We start from the raw sequence: 24,381 nt of genomic DNA, 5'->3' as shown, positions 1-24,381 counted from the left end.
AAAAATATATATCCAGTTTCAATTGTTAACAGGCTTTTTGTTTGATTACTCATTGGTAGTGTGTAAACATAAGACGTACAAAAGGCTTGGTTTTCAAATAACAGCACCCAATACTCTGATGTCATTAGCACCCAGGGTAGAGCAGAAGTGGTTCTCATTACTGATCAATATCCAGTGATCCTTGTTGAGATTTTTCTGCATATTGGGTTAGAAATGATTCAAGCCAAACAATGGTGCAGCCTACATTTGAGGCACTCACTGTCACTCAGACTCACATACAAGAATGGTCACTTTAGTTAGTACCAAAAAACTGCTAGTCTCTACAGAAATGAGTCATTTCCTTTGAGATAAAACAGATCAAGGGAAAAAAAGTGAGAGCAAGGGAAGAGGGGAAATAAAATTGCTCATTACTTACGTTCACAAACAGCCCGCAATGGTGACCAAGTTGAATGTACCCCGCAGGTAATACGTCTTGAACCCCCTTCCTGAAACATAAAACCTCGGTAACAACTGTAACTAACTTTAGTACCCACAGGAAAGGTGGTCAGAGAAATATATTTATCATCTGGAGTGCCATTTTCCAATATTGGAGGCTTGCCACAGTCACCTTAAAAAAAAATCAAGTTCATAGTTTCAACAAGTCTCTCATTCGCAAGAGGAATTAGTACGTCAAGGTCACATAGAACCATAGAACACTACAGCACAGAAAACAGGCCATTCGGCCCTTCTAGTCTGTGCCAAAATATTATTCCGCTAATCCCATTGACCTGCACCCAGTCCATAACCCTCCAGACCTCTCCCACCCATGTATCTATCCAATTTATTCTTAAAACTTAAGAGTGAGCCCGCAATTACCACGTCAGATGGTAGCTCGTTCCACACTCTCACCACTCTCTGAGTGAAGAAGTTCCCCCTAATGTTCCCCCTAAATCTTTCCCCTTTCACCCTAAAGCCATGTCCTCTCATGTTTATCTCTCCTAATCTAAGTGGAAAGAGCCTACTTGCATTTACTCTGTCTATACCCCTCATAATTTTGTAAACTTCTATCAAATCTCCCCTCATCCTTCTACGCTCCAAGGAATAAAGTCTTAATGCTTAATCTTTCCCTGTAACTCAACTCCTTAAGACCCGGCAACATCCTAGTAAATCTTCCCTGCACTCTTTCAATCTTACTGATATCCTTCCTGTAGTTAGGCGACCAGAACTGCACACACTACTCCAAAGTTGGCCTCACCAATGTCTTATACAACCTCACCATAACATCCCAACTCCTTTACTCAATACTTTGATTTATGAAGACCAGTATGGCAAAAGCTTTCTTTACGACATTTACATTTACACGCGAAATATATCTCCTTAAATCTAAAATACATCATTCTTTCTTCTCACCTAATGCTGGGATTTTTAGGATCTTTTTAACTCTGCACTTTGGATTTGAAAACGGTAAGGAAAATCACTGATCTTTTTGTTTTAACCACCTTCCACTGCTAAAGAGACTAACTTGTGACCCTACATATTATTCAAAAATAAGACTACAACAACTTATTCATATAACACTTTTAACAAAATGCCCCAAGGTGCTTCACAGCATTATTAAACAAAGTGTGACACGAAGCCCAACCAGGAGGGAAAGTGTTTTAAAGGAAGAAAATGAGATAGAAGGAATAGGGGGATGTAGAGAAGGTATTCCAGAGCATAGGGCCTAAGCAACTGAGAACACAGTCACCAATTAAAACAAGGGATGGAAAGAGGTCAGAATTAGAGGAGTGCAGATATCTTGGAGAGAGTTATTGGGCTGGAGGAGATTACAGAGAAGCCATGGAGGAATTTAAATACAAAGGTAAGAATTTTACAATCAAGAAAATGCTTGATCAAAAGCTAACATGGGTCATCGAGCAGAGGTGTGATAGGAGAATGTGACTTGGTGCAAGACCTTGAGTTTATGGAGGGCTAAATATGAGAGTACGTGTGAATGAGGATGGCTAACATCCAAAATAAAAGTACTTCAATTTAATACATTTCAATAAACAATTAGATTGTGTTTCTATTTTCAGCATCTTTTAATACCTGAGATACAGTTAGAAAGGGAGACAGAAACTGAAGGGCTCATTTCAACCCAATACAGTGTAAACCAGGTGGACAGTTAATTAAAATTGCCCTGAAGACTCATCCACTGATTTAGTGCTCTGTTCCCACTGTCTTCTAATTTAAGCTGCTCTTCTGTGTAGGTGGCAAGGACACCCACTAGAAACTGACAGGTCTTTTTTTCAGAAAAGTATAAATATGGGTTGAAAAGGTTAGCAGAATTTGACTCAATTTTTAGGTTGCAACCCAGCAGAAAGTCGGTATGGTTTTTCTGCCAGTTAAAGGTAGTTAGATATGGACTTGGGGATAGACGTGGTCCAAACACAAACTTTCTGTGTGAGGCCAGGAGGAGCAAAAGTGCAAGTTGAAGTTTGCACAGATCGAGAATGGGAGGTCAACAAGGAAGACTTTTGAGAAAAAAGCAAAATACTGCGGATGCTGGAAATCTGAAACAAAAACAAAAAAAGCTGGAAAAACTCAGGTCTAACAGCATCTGCGGAGAGGAATACAGTTAACGTTTCGAGTCCGTGACTCTTCAGAACTAAAGAAATATAGAAATGTGGTGAAATATAAGCTGGTTGAGGGGAGTGGGACAGGTAGTGCTGGATAGAGGGCCAGTGATAGGTGGAGGCAAAGAAGAGATTGCCAAAGATGTCATAGACAAAAAGACAAAGGGATGTTGACGGTGGTGATATTAGCTAAGGAATGTGCTAATGGTGACATTAAGGATAGAAAGCAGGACAAGCTAGTGGCAGAAGGCCCTAGTGGGGGTGGGGTGGGAGGAAGGGATCAAAATGGGCTAAAAGGTGGAGATAAAACGATTGATTTAAAAATATGTGGGAAAAGAAAAATATATTTTAAAAATAAAAATTATTCGAAAAGGGGGGGATCGGAAAGGGAGTGGGGATGGAGGACTCAATGTTAAGTCCAGAAGGCTGTAGAGTGCCTAGTCGGAAGATAAGGTGCTGTTCTTTCAGTTTGCGTTGAGCTTCACTGGAACATTGCAGCAGACCAAGGACGGGCATGTGGGCTTGAGAGCAAGGTGGTGCTTTGAAATGGCAAGCGACAGGGAGGTCTGGGTCATGCTTACGGACAGACCGAAGGTGTTCCGCAAAGTGTTCACTCAGTCTACGTTTCGTCTCTCCAATGTAGAGGAAACCGCATTGGGAGCAGCAAATGCAGTAGACTAAACTGAGGGAAGTGCAAATGAAGTGCTGCTTCACTTGAAAGGAGTATTTGGGGCCCTTGGACGATGAGGCGGGGGAAGTAAAGGGGGAGGTGTAACACCTTATGCAGTTGCATGGGAAGGTGCTGTGGGAGGGGGTTGAGGTGTAGGGGGTGATGGAGGAGTGGACCAGGGCGTCCGGGAGGGAACAATTCCTGCGGAATGCTGCCGGGGAGGTGAAGGGAAGATGTGTTTGATGGTGGCATTATGCTGGAGTTGGCGGAAATGGCGCAGGCTGGATGGGTGATAAGTGAAGACAAGGGGGGACATGCTTCTGGGAGGGAGAGGGAGGAGTGAGGGCGGATGCACAGGAGATGGGCCGGACACGGTTGAGGGCCCTGTCAACCACCGTGGGTGGAAAACCTCGGTTATGGAAGAAGGAAGACATGTCAGAGGAACTGTTTTGGAAAGTACCATCATCAGAACAGATGCGACGGAGGCGAAGGAACTGAGAGAATGGGATGGAGTTCTTACAGGAAGGGGGTGTAAGGAGCTGTAGTCGAGGTAGCAGTTGGAGTCAGTAGGCTTGTAATGAATATTGGTGGACAGTCTTTTTGAGAAATCAAGTTTAACGGTGACAAGTAATTAGGTGGTAGGGAGAATAAAGGTAAAACATACATATATACATAATAAGTAGCCTTGGCAACGACTAGGATGTGGGACTTGAAACTCAGCACCTCAAACAAGACTCCAAAGTTTCTCGCAGCCTGATTCAATGCGAATGACAGCGGAATGCGATGGAATCAGAAGTAAAATGTTACGTTTATTGCAGATGCCAGTAACAATAGTCTTCCTGACATTAATACCAAACCCCACACTGTGTAGAGCTGCTCTATCCCATTGACATTAATACCAAACCCCACACTGTGTAGAGCTGCTCTATCCCATCCGGACTCTTTCAGTAAAACCCCGAGCACCTGCTGTAAATCGGGCCCATCACTGATCTAAAACCCCTCCTGAAACAGCAGTAAGGAGCCGGAGCGCTGCTTACCCGTCACCCGGGCCACCCAGATGGCCATTAGAGCGAGGATCAGTCTCTCCGCCATTCCCCAGTTCTCTCGATCTTTAATAGTCAGGGAAATTTTCTCTCCGCCGGGGTCAGAAATTTAAAGAAAACTCTAGAATGTTCCCTCCCGTTAGACTTTAATCCAGTTTATTGCCCTTCGTCAAACGTGGCGAGGGTCCCGCATGCGTTAATGTGCTGAGGTTTTATTGATCGCTCAGTCTCTCCGTGTCCCGCCCGATCCGTTAATTTTCCGTTGAATTTTCACTCTCCTCGTGCCGAGAATCTCCCCGCCATTTCCCTGGCAGCTGACACGCATGCGCGCGCCCAAACTGCCAGGGCGGCCTGTGCAGGTCAGCTGGAAGCTCAGAGCTTCATGTGGAGAAACAGGTCCGTGGGAATCAGCGTAACCTTTCTCTCTCATGTGCTTATCCAGCCTGCCCTTAAAATCATCTATATCATTTACCACAACCACTCCCAGTCGCCGAGAACCATATTCTCACCACCTTCTGGGTAAAGGAGGTTATTTTGAACTCCTCATTTGATTTCTCAAACGTCTTTTGGAAATCCATGTACACCACATCAACCACATGACCCTTGTTAGCCCTTTCTGTTCCTTCACAAAACTCAAATTAGTTAAACAGGATTTACCCCTAACAAGTCCAAACTGATTTCCTTAACCCACATTTGTCCAAGTCACTGCCAATTTCGTCCTGGATTATTGTTTCTATAGCTTCCTCACCACTAAGATCAAACTGACTGGCCTGGAGTTGCTGGATTTATCCTTACACCTTTTTTTTTGAATAAGGAAGTACCATTTGAAATTCTCCAGTCATCTGGCGTCAGCCCTATATCTAAGGAAATTTGGAAGATTAAGGTTGGCAGCCTGATGTAGCTGCTATCAGACTATCAGGACAAGCAGCGATAAAGCCTCAGCAATCCCACCAGGGGAGGTAGGCGCTTCGAAGGAAGGTCAGTGAGCAAGGGGGCACCTCCAACCATTGGAGTCGTATGTGAAAAATTGAAGAGAGTAGAGGATCGATTAACGGACAGGAAGCAGAGGGTGGGGATAAATGGGGCATTTTCAAGTTGGCAGGCAGTGCCTAATGGAGTGCTGCAAGGATCAGTGCTATTTACAACTATTAGTTACCAAGATAGATTATCCTTGGTCTATTTGTCTAAGTTTGCTGATGATACAAAGCTAGGTGGGAATGTCAGCTGTGAGGAAGACAAAAAGAAGCTGCAAAGAGACGTAGACAGGTTATGTGAGTGGGGAGTGCGAGGTTGTTCACTTTTGTCATAAGAATGGAAAAGTAGAATATTTTTTGAAGGCATGAAACTTATAAATGTTGATGTTCAGAAGGACTTGATCATACTCGTACAAGTAAAACAAGGTGAGCATGCAGATACAGCAAGCAATTAGGAGGCTTTATTTCAAGAGAATTGGAGTACAAAAATAAGGAAGTATTGCTGAGATTGTATAGGGTTTTTGTGAGGCCACACCTGGAGTAATGTATGCAATTTTGCTCTCCATATTTGAAGCAAGGATATACTTGCATTTGAGGTGGTGCAGCAAAGATTCACTAATTGGTCCTGGGATGAGGGGGTTGTCCTTTGACGAGAGGCTGAGTAAATTGGGCCATTACACTCTGGAGTTTAGAAAAGTAGTAAGTGACCTCATCGAAAATTACAAGATTCCAAAGTGAGTTGATAGGGTAGACACAGAGGTTGTTCCCTCTGGCTTGGGAATCCAAGACATTGTGGTACTGTCTCAGGATAAGAGACTGATCATTTAGGACTGAGATGAGGAGAAATTTCTTCTCTCAAAGAGTTGAGAATCTTTGAAATTCACTATCCCAAAGGGTTTTGGATGCCGCATCGTTGAATATATCTAACATAAATAGATTTTTGGCCTCACAGTGAATCAAAATATATGGGGAGCAGGTGGGAAATTGGAGGTAAGGCTGATGATCAACCATGATCATGTTGAATGGTGGAGCAAACTCAAGGGTTCCTATTGTCGACATCCATTCTTATTTCTTTTTTTTGTTCATTGATGGATGTGGGTGTCGTTGGCTAGGCCAGCATTTATCACCCATCCCTAATTTCCCTTGAGAAGGTGGTGGCATTAGGGAGGGAGTTCCAGGATTTTGACCTAGCGACAGTGAAGGAACGGCGATATATTTCCAAGTCAAGATGGTGTGTGGCTTGGATAGGAACTTCCAGATGTTAGTGTTCCCATGTATCTGCTGCCCTTGTCCTCCTAGATGGTAGTCGTAGTGGGTTTGGAAGGTGCTGCCTTGGTGAGTTCCTGCAATGCTTCTTGTAGATGGTACACACTGCTGCCACTGTGGTTGGTGGTGAAGGAAGCAAATGTTTGTGGATTGGGTGCCAATCAAGTAGGCTTCTTTGTCCTGGGATGGTGTCAAGCTTCTTAAGTGTTGTTAGAGCTGTACTCATCCAGGCAGATGGAGAGTATTCCATCATACCCCTGACTTATGCCTTGTAGATGGTGGATAGGCTTTGGGGAGTCAAGAGGTTAGTTACTTGCCACAGGATTCCTAGCCTCTGGCATGGTCTTGTAGCCACAGTATTTATATGCCTAGTTCAGTTCAGCTTCTGGTCAATGGTAACTCTCAGATGTTTTAGTGGGGTTTCAGCGATGGCACTACCTTCGAATGTCAAGGGGCGATGGTTAGATTCTCTCTTGTTGGAGATGGTCATTGCCTAGCACTTGTGTAAGGTGAATGTTACTTGCCACTTGCCAGTCAAAGCCTGGATATTGTCCAAGTCTTGCTGCATTTGGACATGGACTGCTTCAGGTGCTGAACAATGTGCAATCATCAATTAACATCCCCACTTCTGACCTTACAATAGAAGGAAGGTCATTGATGAAGCAGCTGAAGATGGTTGGACCTAGGATACTACCATGAGGAATTTCTGCAGTGATGTCCTTGAACTGAGAAAAGTGACCTCCAGCAACCACAACCATCTTCCTCTGTGCTAGGTATGACTCCAACCAGTGGAAAGTTTGCCCCCTGATTCCCATTGACTTCAGTTTTGTTAGGGCTCCTTGATGTCACACTAATTCAAATTCTGCCTTGATGCCTGTCACTCTCACCTCACCTTGGGATTTTAGCTCTTTTGTCCATGTTTGAATCAAGGCTGTAATGAGGTCAGGTGCTGAGTGGCCCTGGCAGAATCCAAAATAAGCACCAGTGAACATGTTATTACTAAGCAAGTGCCTCTTGATAGCATTGTTGATGACCCCTTCCATTACTTTACTGATGATCGAGAGTAGACTGATGGGAGGACGGTAATTAGCCAGGTTGGATTTGTCCTGCTTTTTACGTGCAGGACATACATGGGCAATTTTCCACATTACTGCGTAGCTGCATGTGTTGTAGCTGTACTGTTTTTATGTTCTTGAAGTCACATGAGCCAAGCAAGCAGGTACCTCTAGAAGGCCTTCCCTGCCCACAAACCCATTTGGGACAAGAGGCTTACAGCTCCAATGACATCCCACCAAGCCCACCCCTCCCCCTCCCCACCCCACCCCACCCCACCATGGCTGCAAGGAATTCACCTCCATGAAGCTGTTGACCACCCCACATTCTGGAAGAATCGCCCCTAATAGTACTGTAATTATTTAATTTGGCTGTCTCCCTTTGCTCCCACCATTGGGAAATATCCACTGTCATCAGGGCAAGTAAATGTGTATCCCCTCACCCAGAGTTGAGGCCACAGTCAGATCAGCCATGATCTTATTGAATAGCAGAGCAGGCTTGAGGGGCAAAATGGCCTACTCCTGCTCTTAATTCATATGGTCGTAGGACCCGTTTCTGCACTGTATATCCTATGTAATCTTATGTAAAGTAATATTCTAACCAGAAAGCCTAAGTTGCTCACTCATAACAAAAAGTATGAATTTTCAAGACCCAAACAATAAACCCTGGTAGAAAAGACAAAACAAGCAATGTAGCAGAAACCAAATTTTAATGCAGTCAGAGGCTATAAATTACAATACTCCCACATGGCTCCCAATTGACAGAAAACAGATGCTGGAACCTATCTAAAACTGTCCTCTTCCCTTTCTGTCACACCTCCACCCTCCTTCCCTTCCCTCATATACTTTCACCCCCATACTCCTGTCCCATTCCTGCCCCTTTTCTGTTCTCCTCTTCCTAGCATTAGTTGGGTTTAAACAAACATTAATAGTTTAAAAATCATAGTTACAACTGATACTTATTAGAGTTTGAACAGCAATGTGGAATGAGCGTCCTTTCAGATTAAGTTTTTAAATTGGACCTCTGACATTAAAAGATAAGTCAGCCACAGACTGCTTCAGTTTCTGAGGAGTTGCAAACGGTACTGAACATGATGCAATTGTCAGTGAAACTCTTTCGAGTTACCAACAGTCACAGATTGCAACTTCTTTCGAGTACAATCACAGTTCTTGGTTTTCCGGGAGTGGGACATGAACCCACAACCCTCTGATTCAAAGGCGAGGGTGCTATGAACTGAGCCACAGCTGACACCTCCAATTGTCAGTGAAAAAAAAAATTCTTTTGAGTTATTAACAGTCACAGATTGCAACTCTTTCGAGTACAATCACAGTTCTTGGTTTCCAGGAGTGGGACATGAACCCACAACCCTCTGATTCAAAGGCGAGGGTGCTATGAACTGAGCCACAGCTGACACCTCCTTCCAATTGTCAGTGAACGTGCACACTGCTGACCTTATTTATGATGGAAGGAAGCTCATTGATGAAACAGCTGAAGATGGTTTAACATAGGTCATTACCCTGAAGAACTCCTGCAGTGATGTCTTGGAACTGAGATGAATGCCTCCAACAACCACAACCAAGTTCCTCTGTGCTTGATATGACTCTAACCAGTGGAGTTTCCCTTGATTCCCACGGACTTCAATTTTGCTAGGGCTATTTGATGTCACACTTGGTAGAAATGCTACCTTGATGTCATGGTCAGTCACTCTCACCTCACCTCCACTGTTTCCATGTTTGGAAAAAGGCTGTAATAAGGTCTGGAAACAAGTGGTCCTGGTGGAACCCAAACTGAACATCAATCAGCAGGTTATTGCTGAGGAATTGCCACTTGATAGCACTATCAACAACACCTGCTATCACTTTGCTGATGATTGAGAACAGGCTGATTTGAGGTGGGGGTGCTGGTGGGTGTACTGCCTGCAAAAGATTTGTCCTGCTGTTTGCAGACAGGTCATAGCTGGGCAATTTTCTGCATTGATAGGTTCATGCCAGTGTTTGTGTCTGTTCTGTTCTCTAGGGCTGTTTCCCCTGGTTGGGAAGTCTGGAATCTGGGGACACAATTTCAAAATAAGGGAGAAACTGTTTAAAGCTCAGAAGAAGAGATTTTTTATTTACTCAGAGGGTTGTGAATCTTTGGAATTCTCTATCCCAGAGGGCTGTGGAAGCTCAGTCATTGAATATGTTTAAAACAGAGATTGACAGATTTCTAAACACCAATGACATAAAGGGATATGGGGATAGTGTGTGATAAAGACATTGATGTGGATAATCAGCCATGATCAGACTGAATGGCAAAGCAGGCTCATGGGCTGAATGGCCACCTCCTATTCCTATGTTCCTACTGGAACAGCTTGGCTTGAGATACAGCTAATTCTGGAACACAGTCTTCAGTAGTGTAGCTGCTATGTGTAAGGGCCTTCAGCCATTTCTTGATATTATGTGGAGTGAATTGAATTGGCTGAAGACTGGTATCTGTGATGCTGGTGACCTCAGGAGGTCAAGATGGATCATCCACTCAGCACTTCCCTCAACGTTTAGTTCTGTTTTCACCACCTGAAGGTTATTGTGCATATCTGTGCAAACTAACACGAAAGCTACCATGATTCCTTCATTCTGTGACAGTCATATATTCCATAGGTTTTTGAATTACCACATAGGGTGAGTGGGTGGTTCCTTGGAGGCAAAGACTATCCCTGAGAATCTAGCTAATGACTTTTGTGAGGATCGCTACCACTGATGCAGAGAAGTGGGTGCAAGAAGAGCCACATGACCTCAAGTACAATTATTGAGCAAGCCATTTGGTTACTGAAGATGCAATTCAGGTGTCTGGACAGAACTGGGGATGTGCTGCAGTATGCCCCAGCAGTGATCTCCAGAATGGTTACAGTCTGTTGTGCCTTGCACAACATTGTGCTAAGAGAGGAATGGAGCTGCAGGTAGAAGAAAATGCAGAGCACTCCAAGAAGTGAGATGTGTCCAGGGCCTAAGCAGCCACTTTCCATCCACCTGGCCCAGATTTTGCGGTCAACAGCTTACACCAACTTTTTATGTGCTTTTGCACAGGAACTTGCTATGATTAGAAATCCAAAATGAAATGACACCTTCGACATCATCTGAGATTTGTGTGAACAGAGCAAGAAAATGTACATCTCCTTACCCAGACTGATTGAAGAATTACTACTTTAGGCATGCAAGACTGAACCTATAAATTTCAATTGGAATAGATAAATGAATGCTGAATAATGCAAAGAAAGTAAAATAAAGAGGGAAAATGAGATGAGATTAAGCAAGAGAAATAAAAGGGACAGAGTTAAAAATATCTACATTTTTAATTTTTTAAAATATCCAATAATAATCAAAATTTGAAAGGATGAGACTTCATACTGGTAAAAGTTAATTTTCAGTGCCAGTATTTAAGACCGATCAGAGTGTTAAAAATTGAATTGTACCAGAATGGAGTAGAATCTTAAAACCTCATAGCGGTACAACTGTCAGCGAAAATATTTTAGAGCAACCTGATTGGCTTGAGTTGTTGATCACAGATTGATAAATTTGAGAAAAATATACCATTTCATTCATTTCCTAAACTACTTTGTATGGCATCATCTCTTTCCTTCAAAAGGTCAGCAGCAGGATGTATCTAGGTTACTGAGCGAAATAAGAGTGGAAATTGCAGCAGTTCCAGCCACAATTGTCCAATACTCCTTAGATATGTGAGAGGTGTCACAGGAATACAAATGCTACACCCTTGTTCAAAAAAGGGGAGAATGACAAGCCTGGCAATTACAGGGCAGTCTGGTTAATGTTTACAGCATGGTGGGGGAAACGTTGAAACATTGGGCAGGATTTTCCCTTCGTTGGGTGGGCACAGCAGGCGGACCCTGGAGCGGCCGTGAAACGGACTGCCGCCCTCGATCGGGCCCAACCGTGATTTCGCGTGACCAGCGTGAAACACGGCTCCACATTGGCCAGGGAGAGCCGAGCAGCGGCAGGGGCCTGTAATCTTTGATGATTATTTGCTGAACTGTGGCAAAGTGCTGTGACCTTTTTACCATGGATAAGGCAAGGAGGCAGGCCCCAGGTCCACCTCAACCATAATGGGAATTGGAACCCGTGCTGTTGGTGCATTAATCTGATCTACACACTAGCCATCTGGCCAACTAAACTAACTACCCCCACCCCACTATGGATTAACTCATAAATTATGGAAACTTTAAAAATAATTTCTTCATAACTAACTTCATTCATTCATTCAAATCTGAGAAAACTAAAGCGTGGGTGGTGAAAGATTGGGTAGCAAGATCAAATGTTACGAATGCGGAAGCAAAGTTTATGCAGGCAATGAGTTTAGTATCCATTCTTTATGAATTCCACTAACAATCAATTGATATCCTAGATGTGATATATACATTTTAAACTGTGGCATGGATTAGGTGCAAGACCTGTAATTAGAAGCAACTTGGAAAGTACCTTTGTCATGCAAAAACATCTTAAGGTGCTTCACAGGAACATAGTCAGACAAAAATGGACACTCTTAAAAGAAAGAGGTATTAGGAGGGATGTTCAAAGGGATTGTCTTTAATGAAAAAAAGGTGAACGGAGGTTTCAGCTAATGAAATCCACAGCATTCAGCAAAGACGGATGAAAGCATGACCGGCAATGTTACAGCAAAAGACCATAAGGCCATAAGACATAGGAGCAGAAATTAGGCCATTTGGCCCACTGAGTCTGCTCCGCCATTCAATCATGGCTGATAAGTTTCTCAACTCCATTCTCCCGCCTTCTCCCCGTAACCTTTGATCCCCTTACCAATCAAGAACGTATCTATCTCGGTCTTAAATACACTCAATGACCTGGTCCCCACAGCCTTCTGTGGCAATGAATTCCATAGATTCACCACTCTCTGGCTAAAGAAATTTCTCCTCATCTCTGTTCTAAAAGGTCTTCCCTTTACTCTGAGGCTGTGCCCTCGGGTCCTAGTCTCTCCTACTAATGGAAACATCTTCCCCACATCCACTCTATCCAGGCCTTTCAGTATTCTGTAAGTTTCAATCAGATCCCCCCTCATCCTTCTAAACTCCATCGAGTATAGACCCAGAGTCCTCAAACGTTCCTCATATGTTAAGCCTTTCATTCCTGGGATCATTCTCGTGAACCTCCTCTGGACCCTCTCCAGGGCCAGCACATCCTTCCTGAGATACGGGGCCCAAAATTGCTCACAATATTCTAAACGTGGTCTGACCAGAGCCTTATAAAGCCTCAGCAGCACATCCCTGCTTTTATATTCTAGTCCTCTCGAAATAAATGCCAACATTGCATTTGCCTTCCTAACTACCGCGTCAACCTTCAAATTAACCTTAAGAGAATCCTGGACTAGGACTCCCAAGTCCCTTTGCACTCCAGATTTCTGAATTCTCTCCCCATTTAGAAAATAGTCTATGCCTCTATTCTTTCTACCAAAGTGCATGACCTCACTCTTGCCCACGTTGTAATCCATCTGCCACTTCTTTGCCCATTCTCCTAACCTGTCCAAATCCTTCTGCAGCCTCCCCGCCTCTTCAATACTACCTGTCCCTCCACCTATCTTTGTATCATCTGCAAACTTAGCCAGGATGCCCTCAGTTCCTTCATCTAGATCATTAATGTATAAAGTGAAAAGTTGTGGTCCCAACACTGACCCCTTTGGAACTCCACTAGTCACCGGCTGCCATCCCGAGAAGGACCCTCTTATCCCCACTCTCTGCCTTCTGCCAGACAGCCAATCTTCTATCCATGCTAGTACCTTGCCTTTAACACCATGGGCTCTTATCTTACTGAGCAGCCTCCTGTGCGGCACCTTGTCAAAGGCCTTCTGGAAGTCCAAGTAGATAACATCCATTGGCTCTCCTTTGTCTAACCTACTCGTTACCTCCTCAAAGAATTCTAACAGATTTGTCAGGCATGACCTCCCCTTGATGAAACCATGCTGACTTTGCCCAATTTTACCATGCACTTCCAAGCATTCTGAAATCTCATCCTTAATATTGGACTCTAAAATCTTACCAACGAACGAGGTCAGGCTAATCGGTCTGTAATTTCCCATCTTTTGCCTCACTCCCTTATTAAACAGGAGGGTTACATTAGCGATTTTCCAATCCTTTGGGACCCTCCCTGACTCCAGTGATTCCTGAAAGATCACCACTAACGCCTCCACTATCTCTTCAACCATCTCCTTCAGAACTCTGGGGTGTAATCCATCTGGTCCAGGTGATTTATCCACCTTCAGACCTTTCAGTTTTCCTAGCACCTTCTCCTTGGTAATGGCCACCATACTCATCTCTGCCCCCCCGACTTGCTTGAACTTTGGGGATGTCACTCGTGTCTTCCACTGTGAAGACTGAAGCAAAGTACCTATTTAATTCCTCCGCCATTTCTTTGTTCCCCACCACCACTTCTCCAGCGTCATTTTCCAGCGGCCCAATGTCCACTTTTGCCTCTCTCTTACCCTTTATATATCTAAAAAAAACTCTTGCAATCTTCGTTTATATTACTGGCTAGTTTACCCTCATATTTAATCTTCTCCCTCATTTCTTTTTTAGTTGTCCTCTGTTGGTCTTTGTAGGCTTCCCAATCCCGTGGTTTCCCACTGCTCTTCGCCGCATTGTATGTTTTCTCTTTAGCTTTTATGCTGTCCCTGACTTCCCTTGTCAGCCATGGTTGCCTCGTCCTCCTTTAGTATGCTTCTTCTTCCTAGGGATGAATTTTTGCTGTGTCTCCCAAATTACTCCCAGAAACTCCTGCCATTGCTGGTCCACTGTCTTTCCTGCTAGGCTCATCTTCCAGTCAATTCTGGCCAGCTCCTCCCTCATACCTCTGTAGTTGCCTTTATTCAACTGTAATACCGTTACATTTGATTCCAGCTTTTTCCTCTCAAATTGCAGGGTAAATTCTATCATATTATGGTCACTTCCTCCTAAGGGTTCCTTCACCTTAAGCTCCCTTATCAAATCTGCCTCATTACACATCACTAAATCTGGAATTGCCTGTTCCCTAGTGGGCTCCACCACAAGCTGCTCCAAAAAGCCATCTCGTAGACATTCCACAAATTCCTTTTCTTGGGATCCACCAGCAACCTGATTTTCCCAGTCTCCCTGCATATTGAAATCCCCCATGATCACTGTAACCTTGCCTTTCTTACACACCTTTTCTATCTCCTGGTGTATCTTGTGCCCCACATCCTGACTACTGTTCGGAGGCCTGTACATAACTCCCATTATGGTTTTTTTACCTTTGCGGTTCCTCAACTCTACCCACACAGATTCTACATCATCTGACCCTACATCATTTCTTGATATCGATTTAATTTCATTTCTTACTAACAAAGCAACCCCACCCCCTCTGCCAACCTGCCTATCTTTTCGATAGGATGTATATCCTTGGATATTTAGCTCCCAGTCCTGATCCCCTTGCAGCCATGTCTCCGTGATGCCCACCACATCATACCTGCCAATTTCAATCTGCGCCACAAGCTCATTTACCTTATTTCGAATACTGCATGCATTCAGATACAACACCTTCAGTCCTGTATTTCCCGTCCCCTTTCTCATTGTCGTCCCTTTATCTGATGTGCTTGAAGTTAGATTCCTAGCCCTTTCCAAACACTCTGTCCTATTTTGTGTTCTGGAGACTTTAATAGCCTCTCCTGGGCTCTCCTTTCTTTTCAGTTTTTTCATAATTTTCCATGAAGTTGAATCCACCCCCTCACCCACACGCTAACCTGCTGCTTTGTTTCCCATTAGTCATACTTCTTGGAGTTTTACCATTCCCTCCCCCCCACTTTCTAGTTTAAAGTCCTGTTGATCATCCTATTTACCCTTTTCGCTAGAACATTGGTCCCAGATTGGTTCAGGTGGAGACCATCTCAACAGTACAGATACCTCCTGTTCCAATACTGATGCCGGTGCCCCACAAAATGGAACCCCTCTTTCCCGCACCACTCCTTTAGCTACGTGTTTACTTTCCTTATTCTCGCGTCCCTATGCCAATTTGCACGTGGCTCGGGTAGTAATCCTGAGTTTATAACCCTTGAGAACCTGTTCTTTAATTTAGTTCCTAGTTCCTGATAATCCCCAAACAGGTCCTCTTTCCTAGTCTTACCTATGTTATTTGTCCTGACATGGACCACAACAACTGGATCCTCCCACTCCCTCTCCAATATCCTTTCAAGCCGGTCAGAGATGTCCCTCACCCTGGCACCGGGCAGGCAACATACCATGCGGGACTCTTGATCCTGCTTATAAAGGAAGCTATCAATTCCCCTAATTATAGAATCCCCTGCAACTACCACTTGTCTTTTTGCTCTCCCCTCTTGAATGGCCTCCTGTGCCACGGTGCCATGGTCAGCTGGCTCATCCTCCCTACAGCCCTCTTCCTCATCCACACAGGGAGCAAGTACCTTGTACCTGTTGGACAAGGTCAAGAGCTGAGGCTCCTCTGTTCCTGAACACAGGATCCCTCTACCTGCCTCACTTGCAGTCACACCCTGCAGAAGGAGGCAGAAACGCATAATAGGCCAGAGTCAGAGGAGCTTTGGGAGAGTTGCAGAATTGGATGAGATTAAAAAGGATTTAAGGGCAAAGATGAGAATTTTAAGTTAGAGGATTTGTGGGGCTGAAATAAACTTAAAGCCAATGAAGACAGGATTGATGAGTGATGGGACCTGTTGTGGAATAGGATACGGGCGACAGGATTTTGAGACCTGAAAGATAGAGGACAAGAGGCTGGCCAGTCGAGCATTTGAATAGTCAAGTCTGTAGATGACAGAGGGACAGATGAATGTTTTGCAAGCAGATTGCCCATCTCTGCCCCTGCTTCAGTCTATGTTACAGAGATTGAAGTTGGTGATCCTTGTGGCAGAGAGGATGTGGGTTAGAAGCTGAGTTTCAGGTCGAATAAGATGTCAAGTTTGTCTGGTTCAAGCTGAAACTGTAATCAGTGAGAGAAATGGAATCATTGACAAGAATATGGAGCTCATTGACAATAAAACCCCATCATTGCAATCTGGTCATTCATTGCACTGATGGGTGGCTGTGGGGTTTGGGGAGGTATCTACTGTGGAGCCATCAGTTGATGTACAGAAATTTCTCCTTTCCCACTTACATTGCTGTTAGGAAACTCTTTCGAGTTACCAACAGTCACAGATTGCAACTTCTTTCGAGTACAATCACAGTTCTTGGTTTTTCCAGGAGTGGGACATGAACCCACAACCCTCTGATTCAAAGGCGAGGGTGCTATGAACTGAGCCACAGCTGACACCTCAAAAAATTCTTTCGCGTTATCAACAGTCACAGATTGCAACTCTTTTGAGTACAATCACAGTTCTTGGTTTCCGGGAGTGGGACATGAACCCACAACCTTCTGATTCAAAGGCGAGGGTGCTATGGACTGAGCCACAGCTGACACCAACTTGCTAAGAAGTTACACCTTGTTCAATCAGGTGTAATTGGATCCTTAGCAATGAGCCCAGTACCTCTTAAGCAGGAATGGCTCTGGGAAAAAAAAGTGGTGTCAAACATCTCCATCATATTTAATTACTGGATTTTGTGTCCGTTTCTATATTCACCCATGTATATATTCAAATTTTTATTTGTATAAAATGCTTGTGATTTGCTTATCCTTTCATGATTACCCATTTAGACAACTTGATGAGATCACTGCAGCTCCAAACTGGGTATTCCCATCAAAAACACAGCAATCTACTGCACCGAGGGAATAAAAGTCTTGCCACAGATAACTAGGAGCTGTAACTTCTGGCAGAGAGGCAATGGAGTCAGATTGTCACTCTACTCTTAGATTCTTACCATAAAATGAAGCCACTCCTGTGTCACCCAGCCTTCCGACACAGGCCGGGCAAGATCACTCCAGGGCAGCAGATTCCTGAGGCCTATAGCCGAGGGCAGTTCAGTAGAAGGTAAGCACGCCCATATCTACCTCCTACACTTTCAGTGAAGCTTAACATTTTACTTGGGCATGTTACAGCCTTCTGTAGACATAATTGCAGAGCTTAACCTCTGCCTTCACTTTTTTTTTTGGATGGCGGCTGTTGGCAATGATTCTACTGTTCCATTTACAACTCTGAAGCCATCTTTGTTTCTTCAGTTGCCCTATTATCATCTCCTTTTGCCTTGCACCATGATCCGTCTTGTTATTTAACCTCTCCTGCCTTCCACCCTACTAGACTGTCCCTTTTGTTACTTTCCAACCCATCCCTTGGCTTCTGTACCTGCTCAACTAATTGGAAGTGTTAACTCTTTCTCTCTCTCCACAGATGCTGTCAGGCTGGAGTATTTCTAGTGTTCTAGGAGTATCCTGGAAATTTACTTAAGTCATTAGAAGCCTTAGCACAATTACCTTTTGAAAAATGATCAGCTTTTTTTCATTTATTGTGAATGGATTCAAGTAAAACTACACGAAAAGTTAGGGAAATAGAGATAGTTAAGTAAGTTATATTGGGTGTTAGGAATGAGTTTTAGCTTTAATGTTTAAGCTAGATTTGTATTTCTGTATTTGTGTGTTAAGTCAAATGGAGATTTAGTTTCACTTTAACAAGGTGCTTGCATTTCTAATGAGTTTTACAACTACTAAAACAAATAAAAGTTAGGGGGGAGAATTTTCTCCCCGTCCGGCAGGCTAAGCAGGAGCACAGCCAATCACCGCCCGTGATCAGCTGTGCGCCACCATTTTACATGGGCGGGCCAATTAAGGCCTGCCCAGCGTGACACGCACTCAGCGCTACCTGTGCGGACGGGGGTAAGAGTCGGGTCCTGAACTGCCTCGGGAGATTAATTCAATTGTTAAAAATGGAGACAGACAGTGTCACATGAGCTGGGATGTCTATGAATTTTAATAAAATGTTTTATTAAAGTTATAAACCCTTCATGAAACCTCATCCCGCCTGTGGATGAGGTTTCATGAGAAATACGAAAGCCGCCTGGGCTCTTTGCCTGCCCGCCAACCTTAAGGTTGGACTGGCAGCCCAGACAGTTTAATTAGCTAATTAATAGCCTGAGGCCTTTGACAGTTCCGACTTCGGTGCACACCCGCCGAACTGAAGATCGGAATGACGTGCGGTGACGTCGGGACGAACGCCCAATGTCACCATGTGTCATTTTACGTGTCGGCGTGCAGGGCCAACTCCTGCACGCCGAACGGAAGATTCTGTCCAGGATCCATCAAGCTGGGTTCCAATCTGGGATCAGACTTGTCCAGGTGTAACCACAGCTGGGGATCATAACAACTTCTACTTAATAGATAAATCAAAATGCAATTTATTTTTCAAGCTGGGTTATTTTTCACAGCACCTGCTTTGAGGTGGTGCATGACTATAGTCTGAATGTTCAAAAGGTAGTTAAAACAGACATTCCATCATCTGATGACTGTGTTAAACTGGTTGTAGTAACACCCATTGCCCAGGCCATAATTTTCCCCAGCTGTTACTACTGGACAAGCCTGATCCCAGGGTGGAACCCAGCTTCATAGATCCTACCTTTTATTGTTTTTAAGATATGTGGAGAGTTGCCACTGAACAGATCCACAGTCAGCCAATGAACTTTCAACAAAAGAATAAGACATTAAACAAGAAAAGATGAATTGTATTACAATACTCCTTCACCCACAACTATACAGATTTGTAAGGATAACCCAAGTTGCAAAAGCTATCTTACACTCTAATGTTCACAGTAAGTATATAGTCCATGCAAACCAATAGGCAACCTGTGGTCAAGCACACCACACTCTGAAACCAAGTGACAGATGCCACACATCTCAACTACACCACCCCCCAACCAGACGCTTGTTACACTGAGCCAACCAGTCTCACTGAACTCAGTCTTTCTTACGAGAGTTTCCAATCTCCACTCTCCAAGAAATTGCTTTGGAATCTTCTCCCACACCAACACTGTCTCTGGGATGCTTTCTGCAAGGGTCCACCTCCAGGGTTTCAAACTCTCCTTCTGATGTTCCTCTCCCCTGGATCACCATGTGCATTCAAGCTTCCTTCCACACACTGACTCAGCCATCAACAGGACACCACTGCTTCACATGCACATAGTAAAGAGTACAGACCTTCAGTTGCCTCCTCGAATATTCTGGCTTCTCTAACCCCTTTAAATCTGCTTCTTGCAGCTTTCTGCCTTTAAGGCTTAAGTTTGGAGCTTTCATCTCTGCTCCTTACTGTCACTTCCACAGAACAGGACCTTTGCCAGACTCCTGTTTTTCCTTTGACTAGAAAATCTTCTTGGGATGTTTCCTTTTTATCTCACTCCTTATCTTGAGACCTTTCAGTTCTTTTGGGAAATCTGCTCTCTGCAGTTCCCCCTCCTAGCATCCAGTCTCTCTGGAATCTTAGCTTCAAGTTCAGTTTGGAACTTGCTATCTATCCCACTGCTGTGCAGTCTCTTTAGTAGCTGCTTCCAACTGAACTCAAGCAGCTTTATTTGTTTTTTCTGTCTGTGTGGGAGCTAGGCAACAGCAGTTTTTTCTCCACTCTTGTTGGCTTTAACTCTCCTTCACGAGTTGTAAAAATCTCATTAGAAATGCAGGTATACAAATAGAGCTTTAGACTTGCTGTCTCCACTCGAAAATGAAACTAGATCGCAGGTGTTACCTTTTGACCCACAAATGGAAAAAATATAAATTGAACTTAAACTTAAAAGATATACTTCATTTCTAACACACCCAAGTACTCATAACTTACTTAAACTCTTCTGTTTCCTAACAGCTGGCCTTTGTGTATGTTTTGAAGAGTTTCTTCCTCAGTTTAACTGCTTGTGGCAGCATCTCAGTGTCAGAATCTGCATCCTGGCCCAATCACAATTCTAGTAGGGTTGTGCACCATCAAAAAATAGATCTATAGTCACGCTTACTATACACAACAATCATCATTGCATGTTTTGTAGTGACAGAGGAGAGAAAATTGTGTCACATCAACTGTGTCTTTATTTGAGAACAGAAACAATTTAAATCCATTTCCTGCAGCATTTAACATGGCAAGTGTATTTGCAATACCGTTTACATTTTATAATCAAATGAAGAATACAGGAAAGAGATCCTTAAGGCACAAAGTACATTATGGTTATTTTGCCACTTGGCTTTTGAGGTATTTATACCATTTAAATATGCTCATTATCAGTGCAACATTCAAAACATAAAGTTGTCATCTACTGTCTTACAGGGCTATGACCCTTGTAAAAATATTATTGGACACAATGCAAAGATGTGTGATTAGCTGAAGCTTTCCAATTACAAGAAACTGGGTTAAAAAAAATTCCAATCATACAGTTCTAAGAGTGCATACAATATATACATTTTAATGTTCAATTCTGACTATTTCACAATTGTTCAGGTTCATTAAAATTAATGAAAAGTCTCAACTGTAAATATTAAAAGAATAAGTGACAACATTTTGATTTGTAAAGAATCCAAAAGAAGGTTCTGCTGTATTTGGTTCAGGATTACACACAAGACAAATACACCAGAATTGATCAATGTGAAGTGCGAAAACCTGAATCTAGTGTTGCTAAAATACTGACTTTAGCAATAGAATACAGACAAAATCAGTCTCAGGGCAGCAATAATAGCAAAAAACAAAAAAATCTGGGGCAGAATTTTGCCCTTGATGGGCGGGCGGGCTCTACCGGCTTGGCGGCGGGCGGGCAGCCGATTGCTGCCACAGAAACAGGCCCCGCCGCCATTTTGAGTGGGTGGGCCAATTAAGGCCCGACCAGCGGCCTGCCCGACAGGAAGCGCTATGTGCTTCCTGTGCTTGGGGTGGGGGGGTGGGGGATTCCCCAACTGCAAAGTGTGAAAGAGCGCACATCTCCCTGAGACTAAGTGCTGTCTCAGGGAGAGTGCTGAAAGTCTAATAAACTTCAAAAATAGAAAAATAAAAGAATTATTAACATTATTAAAGTTTTTTTAATAACTTAAAAATGAAACCTCATCCCGCCAGTGGATGAGGTTTCATGTATTATCAGAAGCCCAATGGGGCTCCTGGCCTGCCCGCCAGCCTTAAAGTTGGATGGGCAGGACCTTTAATTGGCTTAACTACCCTGTCAATGGCCTCAATTGGACACTGACAGGTCAGTGGGCGGACAGCTGATTTCGCTGTCCACCCGCCTTCCTGAATATTTAAATGGGGTGGGATGACGTTGGGGGGTTCCCCCGATGTCATCCCACGTCGGCGAGCGGGCCCCGCCCCCAACTCGCCGATGGAAACATTCTGGCCCTGATGTCTGCTGAATTGATAAAATTCAGGTGCAACGGGGAATGCTAAAAATGAATTTGGTATTTTTAAATAGCTAGAAACCATGTATCCTTTCTACATGTCCTTAAAACTGAAGCATGAATTGCCTTCAAAACAATAAATAAGTTAAATTGGTGTGAAAAGTTGTTACAGACAAGTTTATTCTTTCTTAAAATGTGCAAAAAAACCCTGAAAATATTCACTATAGTAAAGAATTACCTTACGCAACACATTTGGATCCACAGTAAAGATCAGTTTAAATTCCAATATTGATAAAAATCAACACATTCCCTTCATTTTCCCTCTTTTAAAGGGGCTTTGAACCAGATTACATTCAGAGAAAAAGCACCAAACTTGAATAACTGGTCATACTTATTTGCACTGGATAACTCATTTCATTAGCTTCAAAGTTTTTCCAAATTTACATGTTAAGCAGTTGTATTATTGTTGTGGTGAGTGAGCATAGTGAAGGTGAAATGTTAAAAAGACAATACCATTTTAGGTTCTCATGTTAGTTTTGATGCCTTTTACAATATAACTTTGTGAGTGGAAAAATAAATTGGCTTTTAAATTTTATGATTAGGTTACCAGTATAACAGGTAGGCCAGTATAACAGGCAGGCTATTATGAATGCTTTCAATCATTTTTACTTTGAGAATTGAATATACATGAGTAGAAATTCAAATGATGGATCACCTACAGATGTTTAAACATACTGTACAAAGACTGATCAGGTATCATTACTCAAAACCTGAACAATGACTTAAATTAATTAAAGCAAACCATTTTCTGAAATCTCATTCAGCTCAACTAAACCAGATTTAGTACACATTAATACAGAACATTCAGGTGTGCAAAGTTAACATTAGCCAGTAACTCTGAAGTTACTTAATCTAAATTAGAATAGACTCTACATTTTAAAAAAAAATAAAGATAATTGCTAAGTTTGCTTCAACAAACTTTGCAACAGTTTTAATAACAGTCTTTTTTAGAAAACCCTAGTCAAGTGCTCAAATACACATAACTTGTATCCATCCAGAGGACATTTTTGCAGCATAGCATCCACTTCATTGATTTCCAAATGCAAAATTAAATCAACTGAGATTTTCCCACACATACTGTACGAAGGCTGATCATGAAAAGTGCTTCGGTCCAGTTCCTTTATAGGCAGGATCAAATTAGGACATCAGAAATACAATGAAACCCAGGATGAGGAGCAGTTCAAACTGTTGACCTACAAAGGAAATTAGAAGGTTAAAAATTCAGACAAATAGAAAAAGGCACTAATGACTAATTTTGTTAAGTGATCAATATTTAACCTTACAATTGTTAAAATGACAAAGTTCACCAGTAACCGTTAGGATTCTCATTTAATTTTTGTACATGGTAAATTCACTCAAGCTTCTTTCAAAAATATTGAAAATTGTGGCTAATTCTGCCTATTAGGCAGAACAGCAGGATGGCAACACTTCCAATCAAGGACTGCATTCTGGCTGGCAAAAGATGCTGCTCAATTTTTTTTTTAAATACATCTCTAGCAATTCCAAGGTTAACCAAACAGATCAAGTACTCATTAAAGACTAAAGAAACAAATAATTGGAGAAAACAGCCCATACAACATGCATCTATTAATGCAAAATTTGGATGCGAATTGATAAATTTGACCCAGGGAAAATTATTCACACTGATGGTACATTGAGGGTTCTAGCAGTAAAAATCCAGGGATGAGGAGGGAGTTAAAATTATAAGGTAAGATACTGGTAAATAACAGTTTTTTTTTTGCTGTGTGCCTGGGAAATAGTTCAAAGGAAAATAGAGCAGATACACATTACATTAGGTCTCTGTTCCTGTTTCACATCCCTTGGGTTTTTCTCACCCAAAGCATTCACAGGCCTCGAACTATAGTAAGATAGGTCTGGTGAGGGCCATCATATTTGTAAACCTATCTGGTCACATTAAACTGCATAACAGGAACTATTTGGTGTACCCATTATTTTGAATATTTGGAATTTTGTTTGCATTTACCATTTAGTTTTTAAGTTAGAAAATGCTAAAATGAACTGTGCAAACATTTGATAATATCAGCAAAAAAAAAAGTTTGTACGACCCAGTTCTCCATACTCACCAACAGTTCTTCCTACAGATCCGCCTGTTGAGAAATTAAACAAATTAGAAAAAACTTAAAACTGGTAATGCACAAAATTACAATGTACATAATGTACAGCACAGGGCAGTTGAATCCTTTAATCACAAGAGTAACAAGTCTCCCTAGTAAAGAGGAAGCTTTTTGAAACCTCTACCAAAGGGGTAGAAGAGATGGGGGCAACACTTCTACTTTGATTTTTGAAATGTTTCCTTTCGCAAAATTTGACCACCCTTGGTTATCTATGAACACAAGTAACTGTTGGGATTGGTTACTGATGATGTTGTGTTCCTTTATAAAGGATAGCTATGGCCCTTTAACAAATGCAAAATGATACATGCTGATCCATAATTAACAG

At 42.7% G+C, this 24,381-nt stretch overlaps 1 protein-coding gene and 1 long non-coding RNA gene across 2 annotated transcripts in view; both read right to left on the bottom strand.

The window, feature by feature from the left end:
• LOC144684071 (complement component receptor 1-like protein) overlaps positions 1-24,381 on the bottom strand; it is a 49,091-nt gene that overhangs the window by 5,189 nt on the left and 19,521 nt on the right. The window contains exon 7 of the mRNA XM_078547786.1: positions 416-607. Coding sequence (XP_078403912.1) covers positions 416-607 — 192 coding nt within the window. The remainder of the gene's footprint in view (positions 1-415; positions 608-24,381) is intronic.
• LOC144683501 (uncharacterized) lies at positions 20,552-24,321 on the bottom strand. The gene is made up of 2 exons (XR_013577272.1): positions 24,006-24,321; positions 20,552-23,114 (listed from the first exon to the last, which is right to left on the bottom strand). It is a non-coding gene; the product is annotated as an uncharacterized LOC144683501 (long non-coding RNA).

The sequence above is a fragment of the Cetorhinus maximus genome, chromosome 8 (assembly GCF_964194155.1).
Source record: "Cetorhinus maximus chromosome 8, sCetMax3.hap1.1, whole genome shotgun sequence".
Taxonomy (NCBI): domain Eukaryota; kingdom Metazoa; phylum Chordata; class Chondrichthyes; order Lamniformes; family Cetorhinidae; genus Cetorhinus; species Cetorhinus maximus.
The sequence above is the reverse complement of the archived record's forward strand: the minus strand, read 5'-3'. Positions and strand labels throughout refer to the sequence as shown.